The following is a 16,435-nucleotide window of genomic DNA, read 5'->3' as shown; positions in this document are numbered from 1 at the left end:
AACGGGAATTAACTCCTCACAACAATCTCACCACCTGGCTATGCAGTAGAAAGAGAGGAGAAAAACCTCCAGCTTATTTATCCCCAACTATAAGGGCATCAGTATTAGCATGGTTCCACTTGACACACACCAGATGGAAATGCACACCACTCACCACAATCCCACTACCGCTACTGAGCATACTCCAGCTCGTTCCTGACATTAACTTACACCCGTGGCTGAAAACCGCCCCTATATCATAAGATGCACTATTTTCTAAAGGCTCTCTCAAACCCTTTTCGCAATTGTCCTCTGAATTGCACTTAGACACCGTGGAATGGTATTGATACAAACAATTTGCATCCTGTCTACACCAAAACCCTCAGCTTCGGACACAGGTTCCTACTAACATATGGGGATATCTAATATCTCCCTTACCAATGGCCAAGGGCATATCGCTTATCTATCCATTACTTGGGGAAAAAAGTTAATGCGCCAAGACTCCTCCCCTCGTGAAATGGGAGCAGGACCTAGGGGCCACATTCACCCCACACCAATGGAAGACAGCACTTACATCAGGCTATAAAGCCACACTTAGTGCATCTCTTCGGGAATTACACCTGAAAATATCCCTCCGGTGGTACCTTACACCATCCACCATAGCGAAATTTGCTCCAAACGCACCATCCACCTGTTGGAGGGGATGTGGCCAAGCGGGTACACTACCAACTTTTGCCGCTAGAGGGCATGGCATGTATACATCATTACTATACTGCTCCACGGCTTGAACCTGCTGTACACGCTTTCCACTACCCAGACGTTTATGGTTATGTTAACGTGTTATACTGTTAAATTTCACCTGCTTGTTCACTCACACCTGTTTGTTTGAGAAAATTGCAATAAAAATCATTTAAACGGAAAAAAAATATTGTTTTTTTCAGAATTGTCACTCTTTTTTTTTTTGTGCATAGCACAAAAAATAAAAACTGCAGAGGTGATCAAATACCACCGAAAGAAAGCTCTATTTGTGGGAAAAAGGACATCAATTCTAGTTGGGTACAGCGTCGCACAACCGCGCAAATGTCAGTTAAAGTAACGCAGTGCCGTATTGCAAAAAAATGGCCTGGTCATTATGGGGGTAAAACCTTCCGGTCTTTAGGTGGTTAAAGACCTGCTCCCTGCAAAATGGTAATTTTTTTTTTTTTAGTAAAATGTTATTGTATTATATCCTCAAACAAAGGAACAATAAGAACTTTAACAGTATACAGCGTATTCAAAAGTTGAACAAGAGCTTGGTAAAACTGAGAAAGTATAGAACAATCCACAGAGTCACAAACAAGGCATAATAGCCAGGCAATCGGAGTGTGGCAGGGTTAAAAAGGGGGGGAGGGGCGAGGGTGAGGGGGAGGAGGTGAGGGGTGAGGAACTCTCCACCAATGAGAAACTTGGAATAAGACTTTGGAGCAGGGAATATTCCAAGACAGTGACTGCACATCCAGGTTAGTCTGAACAAAACCATCAATACAGTAGAGACAGCGATGCCAAGATGAGAGGGTTTGGTGTGAAAGGTCTAGAGAATATGGAGCCGGGGACGTGGCTCCAGAAATGGGTCCTTTCGCCCTCCTCTATGTATCTGTAAGCAGTGGTTGGGGAATCCGGAAGGGCGAGCGGTGGGAGTTCAATTCCGCAGGAAAGGAGCCCATTTGCGGTGGAAGGTAGCACAGTTACTGAGATTGGAGGTTTTAAAATCCAGACTTTCCTTGTCATAGAGTTGCTGCAGCCCTGTTATAAATATAAACATAAATTGTGCAGCGCTCAAATGTTAAAGTGAGTACAATGGGATACACACTGAAATGCAAAAATAAAGTCCAATATTCAAAATTAGACAAAAAAGGAAGGTGACCAGTCCCACATAGAAGAGTGAATACTTGTGATAAATCCCACACCAAAAAGAGAATATAATTCGCTCACCAGATGGCATGGACCCAAAGTACCTTACAGCAATTGGGTCATGCAGGCTGAAAGTGATGATCTCCTTGGAACAGATGGCAGAGGATTCCACGAATTCTCCTCCAAATGGTGGATATAGGAAGGTCACTAGCCGCCCCCTCCCCCCCCAATCTCTTGCTAGAAAAAAAAAAAAATAAAGAAAAAAATTTTTTTAACTCCGGGGCGCCGGACCTACTGGTGGCTATGGGAGGGGGGGGGGGGGTTCCACCCCACGTGCGCCACGCAGAGGCGCCGATTGGCGGCCTTCTGTGGGTCATCGGGGCGCAGAGCAATGCGCCCGGACACTCCCCACTCAAGTGCTGTCCTGGCTGTGATTGGTCCAGACTCCAGCCTGGACCAATCACAGCCAATCATACAGGACATCCCGGGTGACTGACTTCGCGTGGGGGCGGTGCAGTCACCTTCCCGCCGTCAGACGGTCAGAGCAGGCCGGCGCGCGTCAGAGGAAGAAGAGAAGAGGACGTCTCGTCTCCACTCTCCAGAGAGTCCCGACTGGCCGACTCCCGAGTCCCGTCGCAGCGCCGCAGAGAGCAGCAGCATGCCAGGCAGCAGTGACAGGTAAGTGCCTCAGTCAGACTCAGTGTGGTGCCTCTCTGTCCTCTCAGTGTGTGTGTCCGTCCGGCAGTGGGGGAACTTTTTGCAGACAATGCAGAGTGAGAGGAAACACACAGGCAGCGGCAGTGCAGTGTCTCGGGGGAGGTCTCACTGTCACTCTGTGTGTTTTGCAAGTTTGCATAGCACAGACCTGCTCTGTGTCAGTCCTGCCTGATGGCCGCTTCCTCCTTCGGCTCCCTGCTGACAAAGATCATGACCTCAGACTCTGGGGTCATGATCTTTGTCAGCAGGGAGCCGGAGGAGGAAGCGGCCATCAGGCAGGACTGACACAGAGCAGGTCTGTGCTATGCAAACTTGCAAAACACACAGAGTGACAGAAGGATAACGGAGGTGGGGGACATGGGCACGATCTGCAGGACTTCCATGCACCAACCCCCTCCCCCCACTCTATCAGCTGTCATAGAGAGATCCTTTCCTTTCCTCCATCCACAGGTATGCCATCCTGGTTATCCCACTGAAAGGCAGGTCTTCTCTTCTACAGCCAGGGTCCATGCAGGAGAGAACACACACACACACTGTACATTCACACCATAGATACACTCACACAGCACACACACACACTGTACATTCACACACTGTACACAAACACGCTGTACATCCACACACTGTACACACACAAACAGCACACACACTGTACATTCACACAATACTGTACATACATCACACAGCACACACACATACTGTACATTCACACACTGTACATTGACACACTGTGTAATAGATGGCTTTGCTAGTTGTATGGGAGAAACACATCCTGGAGGAGTGAGCATCTGCGAGCCAGAGGTCAGAATTGCAGAGGTCTTTGGTGTGGGCTCATCTGTTGTGTGTACAAGTGAGTACATGATAGTGAATAACTTTATGTTCACCATTGTAATCTTCACCATACATAAAAATGTTTACTACAGTATAAGCATATTGTAACTTCTGGTTATAATTGAGTTCTTTGTATGATATCTCTGCATGTGGAAATTAAACGACTATCAGCCCAGGCTGCTGTGTGCCGTAACCATTTACTATTCTGTGCCATGCCTGTACCATCACCTGTGCCATACCTATACCATCATCTGTGCCATACCTGTGCCATGCTTGTACCATCACCTGTGCCATGCCCTTACTATGACCTGTGCCATGCCTATACCATCTCCTGTACCATCACCTGTGCCATGCCTATACCACCATCTGTGCCATGCCTGTACCATGACCTGTGCCATGCCCTTACCATGACCTGTGCCATGCCTATACCATCTCCTGTACCATGACCTGTGCCATGCCTATACCATCACCTGTGCCATGCCTATACCACCATCTGTGCCATGCCTGTGCCATGCCTATACCATCTCCTGTACCATGACCTGTGCCATGCCTATACCATCACATGTGCCATGCCTACACCACCATCTGTGCCATGCCTGTGCCATGCCTGTACCATCATCTGTGCCATGCCCTTACGATGACCTGTGCCATGCCTATACCATCTCCTGTACCATGACCTGTGCCATGCCTATACCATCACTTGTGCCATGCCTATAGCACCATCTGTGCCATGCCTGTACTATCACCTGTGCCATGCCCTTACCATGACCTGTGCCATGCCTATACCATCTCCTGTACCATGACCTGTGACATGCCTGTACCATGACCCGTGACATGCCTGTACCATCATCTGTGCCATGCCTATACCATCATCTGTGCCATGCCTGTACCATGACCTGTTCCATGACCTATGCCATGCCTATACCATCACCTATGCCATGCCTATACCATCACCTGTGCCATGCCTATACCATCATCTGTGCCATGCCTGTACCATGACCTCAAAGTCACGCAATTTTTAACCGCGTTTTTTGCCGCGAAGCAATACCTATTACATTTTTCTTTTTGCGCCCCCCCCCCCCCAATTTTTGAGCATCAGCCGCCACTGGAGGTAGGTATCAATCAGATTCTTTTGAAAGCGGAGGGAACGTGTGGGACAAATTTTTGCCACAAAGCCTGTGGCTTGTAGAATACCCAGCATGTGACCTTTGGGTAGGTCAAATTGTGTAAGAATATGAGGTATCTCTTGGGGTTTGCCGCGGTCTGGGTCGAAGAGTTGAGCGAAATGCTGGAGGCCCTTAGATGGCCAGGAGGTAAATGGATGAAACTGTTGCGCCTGAGGGAACAGAGGGTGGCCCACTATGGGCAGGTGTGACGACATGGTAGAGGTTCCTTTCAGTCTTTTCTGCAGTTCCCTCCATGTAATGACAGTGTCCCGCAATAAAATGTTGTTCCTGAGGGGGCGTGGTATGTCCCTGTGTTTGCAATGCAACAGGGCCGATAAAGTATAGGGGGTAACCAATTGGGATTCCAGTGCATAGTTAGAGTATTTGGAGGTTTTGCCAATCCAGCCCCACCCTAAGCAAACAGGACAGGTTATAAAGACGGACGTTTGGGAGTGACACCCCCCTCCCCCCTTCCTTTTTGGGCAGGAACAGCTTTTGCAGGGCCACGCATGGTTTCTTACCTTTCCAAAGGAAAGAAGTGAGGGCTCTGTGTAATTTCTGAACATCTTTATGTTTGATCAGGATCGGGATGGTCTGAAGGGGATACAAAAGTTTAGGGAAACTAACCATCTTGAAGAGGTGGCATCTGCCAAAGAGGGAGAGTGGGAAATGAGTCCAAGTCTCCAATTCAGCAGTGATTTTCGCAATGACCGGTGGGAAGTTGAGGTGGTAGATGGATGACAGGGTTTTTCCAATTTTAATACCTAAGTAGGTGATGAAGTCTTTAGCTACAGAGAAAAGAGATTGCTCGGGGCGTGGTCGCTGCATATAGCGGCCTAGGGGTAACAATTTGCTTTTACCTAAATTAATTTTTAGGCCCGAGCAGTTGTGGAATTTCTCAAATAGTTGGTGGATTATGGTAGTATCTCTCTGGGAATTAGAGGTGAAGATAAGGATGTCGTCTGCAAAAAGTGTGATTCGCAGTTCCTGTGTACCTATTCGGATGCAGTGGAGGTCGGGATGATGTAAAATTAGCCTGGCCAGGGGTTCCAAGGTTAGGTTAAATAGGAGCGGGGATAAAGGGCAGCCTTGTCTCGTGCCCCTACCTAACAATATGGGGGCCGAGACCTGCCCATTGGCAATAATGTTTGCTGATGGCTTGGAGTACATTGCTTTGATAAGGTGGATAAAGGGACCTGAAAAGCCAAAACGCACCAGTACCTTGTGAAGCCATCTGATATCCACCCTATCAAAGGCTTTTTCTGCGTCTAGGGAAAGAATACCCATTTCTGTGTCCTGCGCGCTTTGGGCAGCCTCCAGAGCGGCCAGCACTTTCCTAATGTTGGCTGTTGCCGACCTGCCTGACATAAAACCCCGCTCGGGCCGGGTGTATGAGAGTCGGCATAATGGGGGCAAGTCTGTTAGCGATGATTTTAGATAGGATTTTACCATCCAAGTTCAAAAAGGAGATGGGGCGATAGGAGATGGGTTCCGTCGGATCTTTCCCTTTTTTTGGTATAAGTTTAATATGTGCTTGTAGTCCCGTCGGGAAATATGCATTACCGTCGAGAATATGCTGGTAGGTAGTTTGAAGGGTGGGGGCAATGATATCTACCGCTAATTTGTAGAAGTCAGACGTGACCGGGGGCTTTGCCTGAGGGCAGTTGTTTGATATTTTGGGTAACCTCTTCCAGACTGATAGGGGCATTCAGTCCAGATAGAAGGGTGGCGTCGATAGTCGGGAGATGAACCTGGTCTAGCCAAGAGGAGGCAACGGCCGCGTCGGATTGTTCTGCACTATATAGCGCGCTGTAAAACTGGGCCAGGACATCTTCAATGTCAGTGGAGGATGTGGCTATAGAGCCATTAGGTTTTTTCAAGGCCATGATTGGAGTAGTGTTGAATGGGCCTTTACAAAATTTGGCTAGGAGTTTGCCCGGTTTGTTGCCAAACTTGTGGTATTGGAGAACTTGGAGGGATGAGTGGAGTCTCTCCTGCGCCGCTGCCCAAGAATCAAAGGCAGCTTTGGCTTGACGCCAGGCGGTCCCGTTAGTTAGGGGGTTCGTTCGGGCTAGGGCCAATTGGGCCGCCCGAAGAGTGGCACTGGCTTCCGTATATTTTTTACGTATAGATCTTTTACGGCCGACGGCGTAGGAGAGAATCCTTCCCCTGAGAACAGTCTTTCCTGTTTCCCAGAAGAGATTGGGGTTGGTCGTATGGGCTGAATTTGTGTCGACAAATTCTTCCCAGGTTTCCCGGACCATGGAGGCTAAGTGGTCATCTTGCGCCAAAAAGGAAGGAAATCGCCATCCAGCCGATGAGGGCTGAGGGGAGAGGCCGGAGAGCGTAAGCGATATTGGAGCATGGTCGGAATTGGCTAATTTGCAAATGTGGGAGTCCGCGACTAAGGGCAACAGGGGGGCGTTCAAGAAGATGTAGTCTATTCTCGAAAGGTAGTTATGGGGGTTGGAGAAAAACGTAAAGTCCCTGCCTTCTGGATGGGATAACCGCCAAGCATCAGTGAGTTGTAGGTGGTCAGCGAACACCGGAAGGTGTGAGGGGCCTAGTGGGGGATTGGGTACTAAAGAGGGGTGCGGACGAGATCTGTCTTCTCTAGGGTCCATAACCGCATTGAAGTCCCCTGCAAGCAACAAGGAGGGAAGATGAAGGTGAGGGGCTAGATGGGTTGCCAGCGAGTGGAAAAAAATTTTAGTGGGAGGGTTAGGGGCATAAGTAGTGGAGACCACCCATTCCTTATGTCCGGCCTTCAATGTCAATGCTAAGAATCGGCCTTCGTCATCTCAATGTGAGGAAACTATCGAGTACCAATGTTCCCTCTAATTTTTTACTGTGCTGAGCAAATAAAAAAATTTCTGAGTGCAAAACTTTAGACTGAGCAATGTAGGGGACGTCAATGCAGAGTGACCAGCGTGCCCCCAATCAATTGCAGAGTTCCACAGCAATGCCCCCAATCAATTGCAGAGTCCTCCCGCCTCCTCCTCGGACCTCGGCCAATGGCATGGGGTGGTATGCCTTTCGGCCAATCAGGAAGTGGGAGGACCCGCTCCCTGATTGGCCAGGAGGAGGATCCGTGTGACAATAGTGAATTTTCATTCGCTATTGTCACACAATGGGCGGGCTCTCGGGGCACACTGCTCAGCTCACTACCTTCACCGTCTTTACGTCATCTGCGGCTTTGCGGCTGCACACCGTCTGACTTTGTGCTGCGCGGGACCGTCAATTAGACTGCGATGCCGCGCATGCGCACAGCTTAAAGGGAACATTGTCAAGCACGGGAGGTTTTTTTGTATTAGGGCAATGATCCCCGCCTTACCGTTGACAGCAGGCGAACCCAGAACATGACCCACCCATAGATTTTGTAGCCTAAAAAAATTGCATGCATCTAAATGAGTTTCCTGCAAAAGGGCTATATCCATCTTCAAGCGCTTTAGTTGGCGAAGGATCGCCATACGTTTATTCGGGGAACGTAGACCTTTCACATTCCAAGAGACTACATTAATAAATTGATCAGAGAGGATGTAGGATCAATGAGACAAGAATATAACTCTAGGGCATCTGGATTGGCAGTGGCCATAATGGGAGACAGAGGCGTTGGAGTAAGCGTGCACAAGGTCAGTACAGGGGGGCCGGTTGGTAGGGGTAGGGGTGAAGGAGAAGATTGGCAAAACGATGTGTACCAAGCAAAACATAAAACAACCAAAAAACGGGCATGAACATACCCATGGGAGACAGCACTTCACTTTTTTCCACATGCGTGTACCGACCACTACGGCGTTACCGGGAGGTGCCAGTGCTGAGTCCGCACGGAACGTCCCAGCCCCCACTTACTTGACATGAAGTGTGAATGAGGCGGGAAAAGCTGAGTTTGTGAGAATACCAGAGGATGAAGAGTCTCCCCGAGAGTTGAACAGCCGTGGCACCAGCAGCCGCGCCGTAGTAGTGGGTGGAGGGTACTGATTACCTAAAACACAAGAAAAACAATCATCAAACAGGCGTATAAGGCAGATCAACCAAGGAGTTATAAATCAGGTAGTTGTCAGGTAGAGGCGACAATAAGAATGCAGCGATTAAGGAGGAGGAAGCCATAGGAAGTGGCATGCATGAGTTACTAAGGCAAATAACATAGCAAGAGTGATGGAGAAGGGTACTCCCCTCGTCCGAGAGTGGAGGGGAAGTAGGCTCAGGTGGGTTTCTGCTTCCCAGAGAGGTCCGTCAGGCGAAGCTTTTTAGCTGGATCTCTGCGGGGACTCCTTTGGTCTCTGGGTGCTTGTACTCGATGGGAGTGAGGTAGAGGGGGTCCAGAGGTGTCCATAGGCATGCGAAGATTAGACTGAAGATAATTCCAGGCGTCATCTGGGTTGGTAAAAGACTTGGATTCTCCAGAAGGGGCCGTAAAGCGAAGCGTGGCAGAATAGGCCAAGGTAAATTGTATGCCTTGTTGGAAAAGGGCATTACATACAGATTGCAGCACCTTGCGCCATTTAGAGACCTCCTGTGAGTAGTCGGCAAATATTAGGAGCTTGTGGCCATCAAGCTGGAGTGCTTTGGAATTGCGGTATGACTTGAGGATATTGACCCTATCCATGTAATTGAGGTAGCGCACTATAACCGGCCGGGGTGTACGGCGCTCATTCGAAGGTGGTCCCAGGCGGTGGGCCCGTTCAGTCGCACAAGGGGAGGTGACCCCAAGTGCTTGAGGTATGCGTAGTTAGCATATATCTATGAGGGAGTCCGCTCCAAAAGCCTCAGGGAGGCCAATTATGCGCAAATTGTTTCTCCTGGATCTGTTTTCTTCTGTTTTCTGTTATCCCCTAGGTCTTTTCTGATCTGTGCTATGCCTGTAGCCATTGCTCTTTCCACGGCTGCTGTGATGGTGGGGGATAGCAAGGCAGCCACCACCTGCGCTATCCCGGCATAGTGATCAGGGGGCAAAGAGAGGGGCTGATCTAGTTGGTGCCCTGAGATAATTGTGTCAGGCAAGGATGGCTGGGTACCGTGCTGTATTCCCCATATTGGCTGAGGAGAGGGCGGCCTGCTGCTGATCGGCGCGAATGGCGGGAGCTGTGCTGGGAGGTCCGTGGACCAGGAATTTGTCCATCGGGGATGTGTCCGCCAGCTGATGGGGTGTGTGTGGCACAGGACTCACCGCTGCGGGCTCGGTAGCCGATTTTATAGCTGATAGTCCCCGGAGCCGCCGCTTCCTGCTCCTCTACATGCGGCGCCGGAACCGGAAGTAAAATGGTAATTTTATTGATTTATTTATATTTGCATTGGTACGTGTCTCCAAAGACACTGCCCAGCTACCAGTGCACTTTTTTTTTTGTAACCAAAAGCTTGCAAACTGACATTGAAATAGGGTAATACAAAAAAAAAAAAAAATACCACGATTCAACTGCCATAGTCTTCAAAGGGGTTGAGGCACCATGCTCAGGGGTTTGCACACTTCAGGTTGGGCTCATGGATCCTTCCACAAACAAAACCCAGGCAAATTCACTCATAACTAGTGGGGACATGAATATCTCTAATAAAATCTTGACATAGGTTGTAACCCCACTCTTTTCAAACAAAACACATTGCTGAATTGGCCCTTAATTTCAGTTTAATTTTTTTGTAAATGGTGCTTTTGCCTATTGGGTCAGTGAGCATCAGTAATTTGACTCTTTTGTGTAGCAGGTAGAATAGCACATGCTTGAAATTAGTTTTCTTTATATTAAATTAGAGCTATGGCCTCCCATAAATAAAAAGGACTGTGGTACCTAAATTTATTTTTACCTACAGTTTTCTATTGAACTCGCCAATTGGAGGGCCCCAATGTCTACTTTTTGGATTGACAGCAGTACCTTTTTATTTTTTTGCTGAAACCCTTCCACTGTGAGTTGGATTGGCTGGCATTGTGAGTATGAGAGATGCAAAGGAAGGAAGATTTGGCTTAGTCAGTTCACCTGGCAGGGAGGGTTTTTAAATTTTCCTGGAACTGGGCAACACCAGTCCTTTTTTGGCACTTTTTTTCTAGAAAATTACTTATAACCCCCAAACATTATATATATATATATATATATATACATTTACTTCTTTTTAGTTTAGACCCTAGGGAATAAAATAGCGATTGTTACAATTTTGTATGTATGGTATTTGTGCAGCCCTTTTTCAAGCACAATTGTTTTGGATAGAGTTGAGCAGACACCTGGATGTCCGTATTCGGCGGGTTCGGCCGAATTTGAAAAAAACGTCCGGGTCCGGGTCCGGGTCCGTGACCCGGACTTTTTCCGAACTTTACCCGGACACCGAACCCCATTGAAGTCAATGGGGACCCGAACTTTCAGGCACTAAAATGGCTCTAAAAAACCAATGGAAAGGCTAGAGTGCTGCAAATGGCAGCAAAATGTAGTTAAGAGCATGGCAAGTGCTCTTAAATAGAAATTCCCCTTTAAATTTGTAATTTTTAAATAGCAGATTAGAACAGCACTCTGTAGTAAAATATAGCTGAACGCTGCACACAACAGACTGATAAAAATATTTTTTTTCTCCCTCCTCCTCAGTGGGCTCAAGTGAGGGCAAAAAGATCGTTCACTGCACCACCCCCCACACAGCAAAATCGATGTAGATCGCTAACGGACGATTGTTCTGTCCTGTGTCTCCTATCTGTCCCTGCCTACTCTCTCCAGCCTGTCCCTAAAATGCTCAAATATCTTTCTCTGCCTACACTCCGACCTGTCCCTGCATTCTTTTCGGGCACAATGTTTTTTTTCCCTGTCTGTCCCTAATCAGCAGCAGCCAGCACCGTTGTGTGTGCTCTCTCCCTACACTACATCAGACTGACGCGCTGTATCTCTAGCTTATAAAGACCTGGGTCACATGCTTCAGCTGGCTAATCACAGCCATGCCATTAGTAGGCATTGCTGTGATGGCTTCTATGGCACACCAGTTAAACACTTGTTGATTGGCTGTTGAAAGCCCACCATTAAAACCGCGCCATTACATACAGGAAATAAAATTACCGAACACGGATTTTAAACCCGAACATACAGTAAAGTTTTCGGGTCCGTGCCCGGGTAACAAAAATCCAATTATCCGGTACGGACCCGAATAATACAGTCCGTGTTCGCTCAACACTAGTTTTGGAAAAAATACATTTTGATGAATTTTAAATAAAACAATATATTCCCCAATTTTGTGTTTAATATGAAGGATGTTCTTACACCAAGTAAATAGATACCTAACATGTCATGTTTTAAAATTGGGCACGCTTGTGGAATGGCGACAAATTAGGCAATCTACAGTACTTAAAAATCTCCATAAGCAAAGTTTAAAACACCCTTACAGGTTACCTGTTTAGAGTTGCAGATGAGATCTTGCGCTAGAATTATTGCTCTTGATCTAACATTCATGTCGACACCTCACATGTGTTATGTGACTTATGTATGTGTTTGCTTCTGTGTGTGAACATGGAGGGATGAGGGCTCTGTTTTTTCTTATTTATTTTATTTTTTACTCTATCCCTTTCATTTTTTTAATTTCTTTAAATCACTTTTATTACTATTACAGGGCTATAAATATCCCTTGAAATAGTAATAAGGATGACAGGTCCTCTTTATGAAGGAATCTGGGGTCAAAAAGACCTCAAATCTCTTCTGTACCTAAAAGCATAAGATCAAAAAAAATGTTTTTATGACATTTTAAAATGTTTACTTCCACCCTGGTCCAGAAATGACATCATGAATACACTCTGATCCTCCAAGGCCATAGAGGCGATCAAATGCGATCTACTCTTTGATCGCCTCTGTGACCAGCTCTCAGCACTGTCAGATCATTACTCGGGCAAACGGCGGAAATGGGAAGCCCGAGAGACACCGGCGAGCAGAGGGAGGGGGCCACCCTGAACGCTTTCAAGAGAAAGCCAGCCACCAGATGAAAAAGACAATACTGGGGTTACGGCTGATATCTTCAGCCATAATCCAGGTAAACCACTTGGAAACCGCAACCTACCAGTGGCGGCCCATCCATTGGGGGCGCAGGGGCGCCCCCCCCCCCAATCATGCATTCGGCCCCCTAAACTACATGCAGGGTGCGGACGCATGGAATCCAATGTTTTTTTTGTTTTTTTTTAAGCATGTGATTAGAGCCAGAGGCTCTAATAGGCTTCAAAAAAGGGTGGGCTCAGGGCGCAGAGCACTGCGCCACGAGCCCACCCAGTTATATGACATAAGCAAATGAATATTCGCTATTATCACACTGATTCTCCTCCCAGCCAATCAGGAAGAGGCTCGTGAGACCCCCTTTCCTGATTGGCTGAAAAGTGAAGCGATTTTACTGGCCATTGGCCAGGAAGAGGGAGGAGACGGCCGGCCGGCTGGAGGAAAATCACAGCTACTCAGCCATCCGGGAAGGAGGTAAGAATGCAAGAATGCTGTCCGTCCGTCCCACGGGGAGGGAGGGGGTGGATTTGCCTGCTGGCTGGCCGTCCATCCTGTGGGGGGGTGTGGGTCTTGCCGCCCCCCCCAAATTATCATGCCCCAGCCGGCACTGCAACGTACAGTATATATACAAATTGTGGCCGTCAAGTGGTTAATTGGTTAATTTGCTTTATGACTTTTACAACAGAATTTGGTGCTTGTTTAGACTAACTTACAGTAGACTTTACTTGTACTTAAAAAAAAAACAATATTAAAAATGTTTTTTTTTTAATTCCAGAATTCTTCATCGATGGTTTGGGACGCCTGAGAGTGGGTTCATGTAGCCATGTCACTGTTGGACACCAGAAAAAAGAAACACCAAAAGATGAAAAACTACTTAAAGATTCACAAAAATACAATTCATTCAGGCAAAGCAGTGCACAGCAACAGAGGACTAATCTTGCACTACTTTATTTCAAGAACCATCTGAGCTGTTACACAAGGCGCTAAGTTTTTTTTTTTTTTTTTTTTTTCTGAATGGATGGTCGTTGATCAAGGGACGTAATATATCATTTGATTTATTATAAATAATTTCAGAAAGACTTATTTGGCATTGAATAAGCCTTCGCACGTAACAAAAAAGAAAAAAACAACTAAAGTATTTTCAGTATAAGGTTAATATTTATTCAGATAATGTGAAGAGTGAGGTATTTTTAGGTTTAATAATGAAATTTCCATGTATGACAGTAAATGATAAATGGCACATAAGAAGTTAAAACCACGGACCCGGTCCTAATTATGATCAATTCCAGGAAAAAAAATATCCAAAAACCATGTGCAAAGCATTTAAATATAGGACAGTCCAAAAAAAGTTTATATGTACGGTGTCCGGAACACTTAAGGCAGCTCACCCAGGATGAAGAAGCAGTCTCTGCAATGGTAAGAAGGTAAAGGGGTGGTGCGAACTAAACTTAAGTGTAGACAACCATTTATTGTAAAAGACAATTGGCAAATCACTGAACATATACCGTACTATATTTGTCAAAAGTATTGGGACGCCTGCCTTTACACACACATGAACTTTAATGGCATACCAAAAAGAGAAAAGAAGAAAGGTAGAACTTTGTAGGTAGCTACTAGCAATCCCATTAAGGAACTCGAGCACTCAGATGATAAAATACATACATTTATTGTACCAACATTAAAGAGGTTGTAAACTTTAGAATTAAAAAAAAAAATGAACACCTGAAAGACAAACACATAATGAGCTAGTATGCTTTGCATACTAGCTCATTATGAAATACTTACCTTAGAATGAAGCCCCGAAGTGCTGACCGCTCACCTCTCTCATGGGTGACATGTTGTATCGCCCTTTTTCCAGGTTTGCGGCATCCGGCCATCTGATTGGCTGGAGCCATGATGACGTCACTCCCGTGCATACGCGCGGGATCCAACGGACATGGCACGGGGCTCTGAAGGAACGCACCCAAATTAGTTTCTAAATATATAATTAAATTTAGGAAGCCATTTATCTTTATCACATTTAGTGGGAGACCAGACCACAAAGAATACCTCACCCTGAGCAAGGATAGTAAAGGGAGATGGTTGTGATCAAAGTAGCTAGAATAGTTCCTGGTGACCTAGACCCCCAAATACCTAAACTCAGCCACCCAATTTAATGGGGAGAGGGATCCTACACTCACTGCCCGATCCTCAATAGGGAATAGGATCGATTTAGTCCAGTAATTTTGAATACCAGAAAATGATCCAAAGTAGTCCAATCCATCCATAGGGCTGCCAGGAGATACGGATTACAAACACTTTAAGGTTAAGGAAAATACAAAAGTTTGAGTTTCCATCAGTACAGGAATAGAGGGGAAATCTTTCCAAATCTTCCTGTGACCGTCTCTCCCAGCCTGACAGCTGTTGTGCAGCTGATTGCAAGAAGCTAATATTAGGGCAAATTTAGATACTTATGCTGGTTGTATGTAAAATTACATTTCTTCATTTTAACAACTTTACCACCGGAGGATTTTCCTGCTTTATGTCCAGGCCACTTTTTGCAACTTGGCACTGCGCGACTTTAACTGACAATTGCGCGGTCATGCAACGCCATACCCAAACAAAATTTACGTCCTTTTTTTCCCACAAACAGAGCTTCCTTTGGTGGTATTTGATCACCTCTGCGCTTTTAATTTTTTGCGATATTAATAAAAAAAGAGCGAAAATTTTGCAAAAAAATTTACATTTTCTAATTTGACAGTTAAAAAATATCCAATATATTCAATTTTTGTCATATATTTAGGCCAAAATGTATTTAGCTACATGTCTTTGACAAAAAAATTCTCAATGAGCATATTTTTAACCGCTTTAAGACCAGAAGATTTTACCCCATTCCTGACCAGGCTACAGTATATTTTGTGATTCGGCACTGCATTTAACGGACAATTGCGCGGTCGTGCGACGCTGTACCCAAATTAAATTTATGTCCTTTTTTTCCCCACAAATAGAGCTTTCTTTTGGTGGTATTTGATCACCTGTGCGATTTTTAATTTTTGAAAAAAAAGAGCGACAATTTTGAAAAAAAAAAACAATGTTTTTTACATTCTGATATATAACATTCCCAAAAAAAAATTTAAAAATCAAAATTTTTTAACATTTTAGGCCAATTTGTTTTCTGCTACATATTTTTTGGTAAAACAAATCCCAATAAGCGTATTTTGATTGGTTTGCGCAAAAGTTATCGCATTTACTAACTACGGGAAAGATTTGTCATTTTTATTGTTTATTTATTTTTTAGTAGTAATGCAGCGATCTGCGATTTTTTTTTGCGGGACTGCGACATTGCAGCGGACAGTTTGGACCCCTAACTGACATTTTTTACACTTTTGGGGGTACCAGTGACATTACTACAGTAATCAGTGCTATAAATATGCACTATTACTGTAATAATGACACTGGCAGGGAAGGGGTTAACTTTATTGGTGATCAAGGGGTTAAATGTATGCCTCATGCTTACTGACGTGTGTGGGGGGAGGGGATTGTGTGACACAGTCACAGATCGCAGGTTCAGCTATGCTGAATCCTGTAATCTGTGACTGTCTGTCACATAGGAGGATTTCCTCACTCGATCCCCGACGATCGGGGAAGAGCGGCGGTGATCACCGCCTCTCCTCCCCTGGCCCGACTCCCGCTGAGCCTCCGGCGGCGCGCGCACCGATGAGAGAAGGAGGAGTCCAGCGACGTACGTCGCTGGACGATAACGAGCCACTTTGCTGCAGTACCAGCTCAGTGAGTGGTTGGCAAGCGGTTAAAGTTCATTTTCATTTTTTTTTTATTAATCTTGTTAATTATTTTTTGCTATGCACTTGGGCTAAAGTCAGTCTAACATTAAACATGTAGAATTTTGTTTTCTTTACTGTTTTGAGGGTGCTATAG

General features: G+C 45.9%; 1 protein-coding gene across 1 annotated transcript in view; it reads left to right on the top strand.

The window, feature by feature from the left end:
• LOC309567478 (beta-1,4 N-acetylgalactosaminyltransferase 2-like) overlaps positions 1-13,507 on the top strand; it is a gene marked incomplete at both ends in the record, with an annotated part of 143,029 nt that extends 129,522 nt beyond the window's left edge. Inside the window, one exon of the mRNA XM_082272867.1 lies at positions 13,296-13,507. Within this exon, the coding sequence (XP_082128993.1) occupies positions 13,296-13,507 (212 nt within the window). The remainder of the gene's footprint in view (positions 1-13,295) is intronic.
• Positions 13,508-16,435: the final 2,928 nt, after the last annotated feature.

The sequence above is a fragment of the Pelophylax lessonae genome, assembly GCF_965119305.1.
Source record: "Pelophylax lessonae genome assembly, chromosome: 11".
Lineage (NCBI taxonomy): Eukaryota > Metazoa > Chordata > Amphibia > Anura > Ranidae > Pelophylax > Pelophylax lessonae.
The sequence above is the reverse complement of the archived record's forward strand: the minus strand, read 5'-3'. Positions and strand labels throughout refer to the sequence as shown.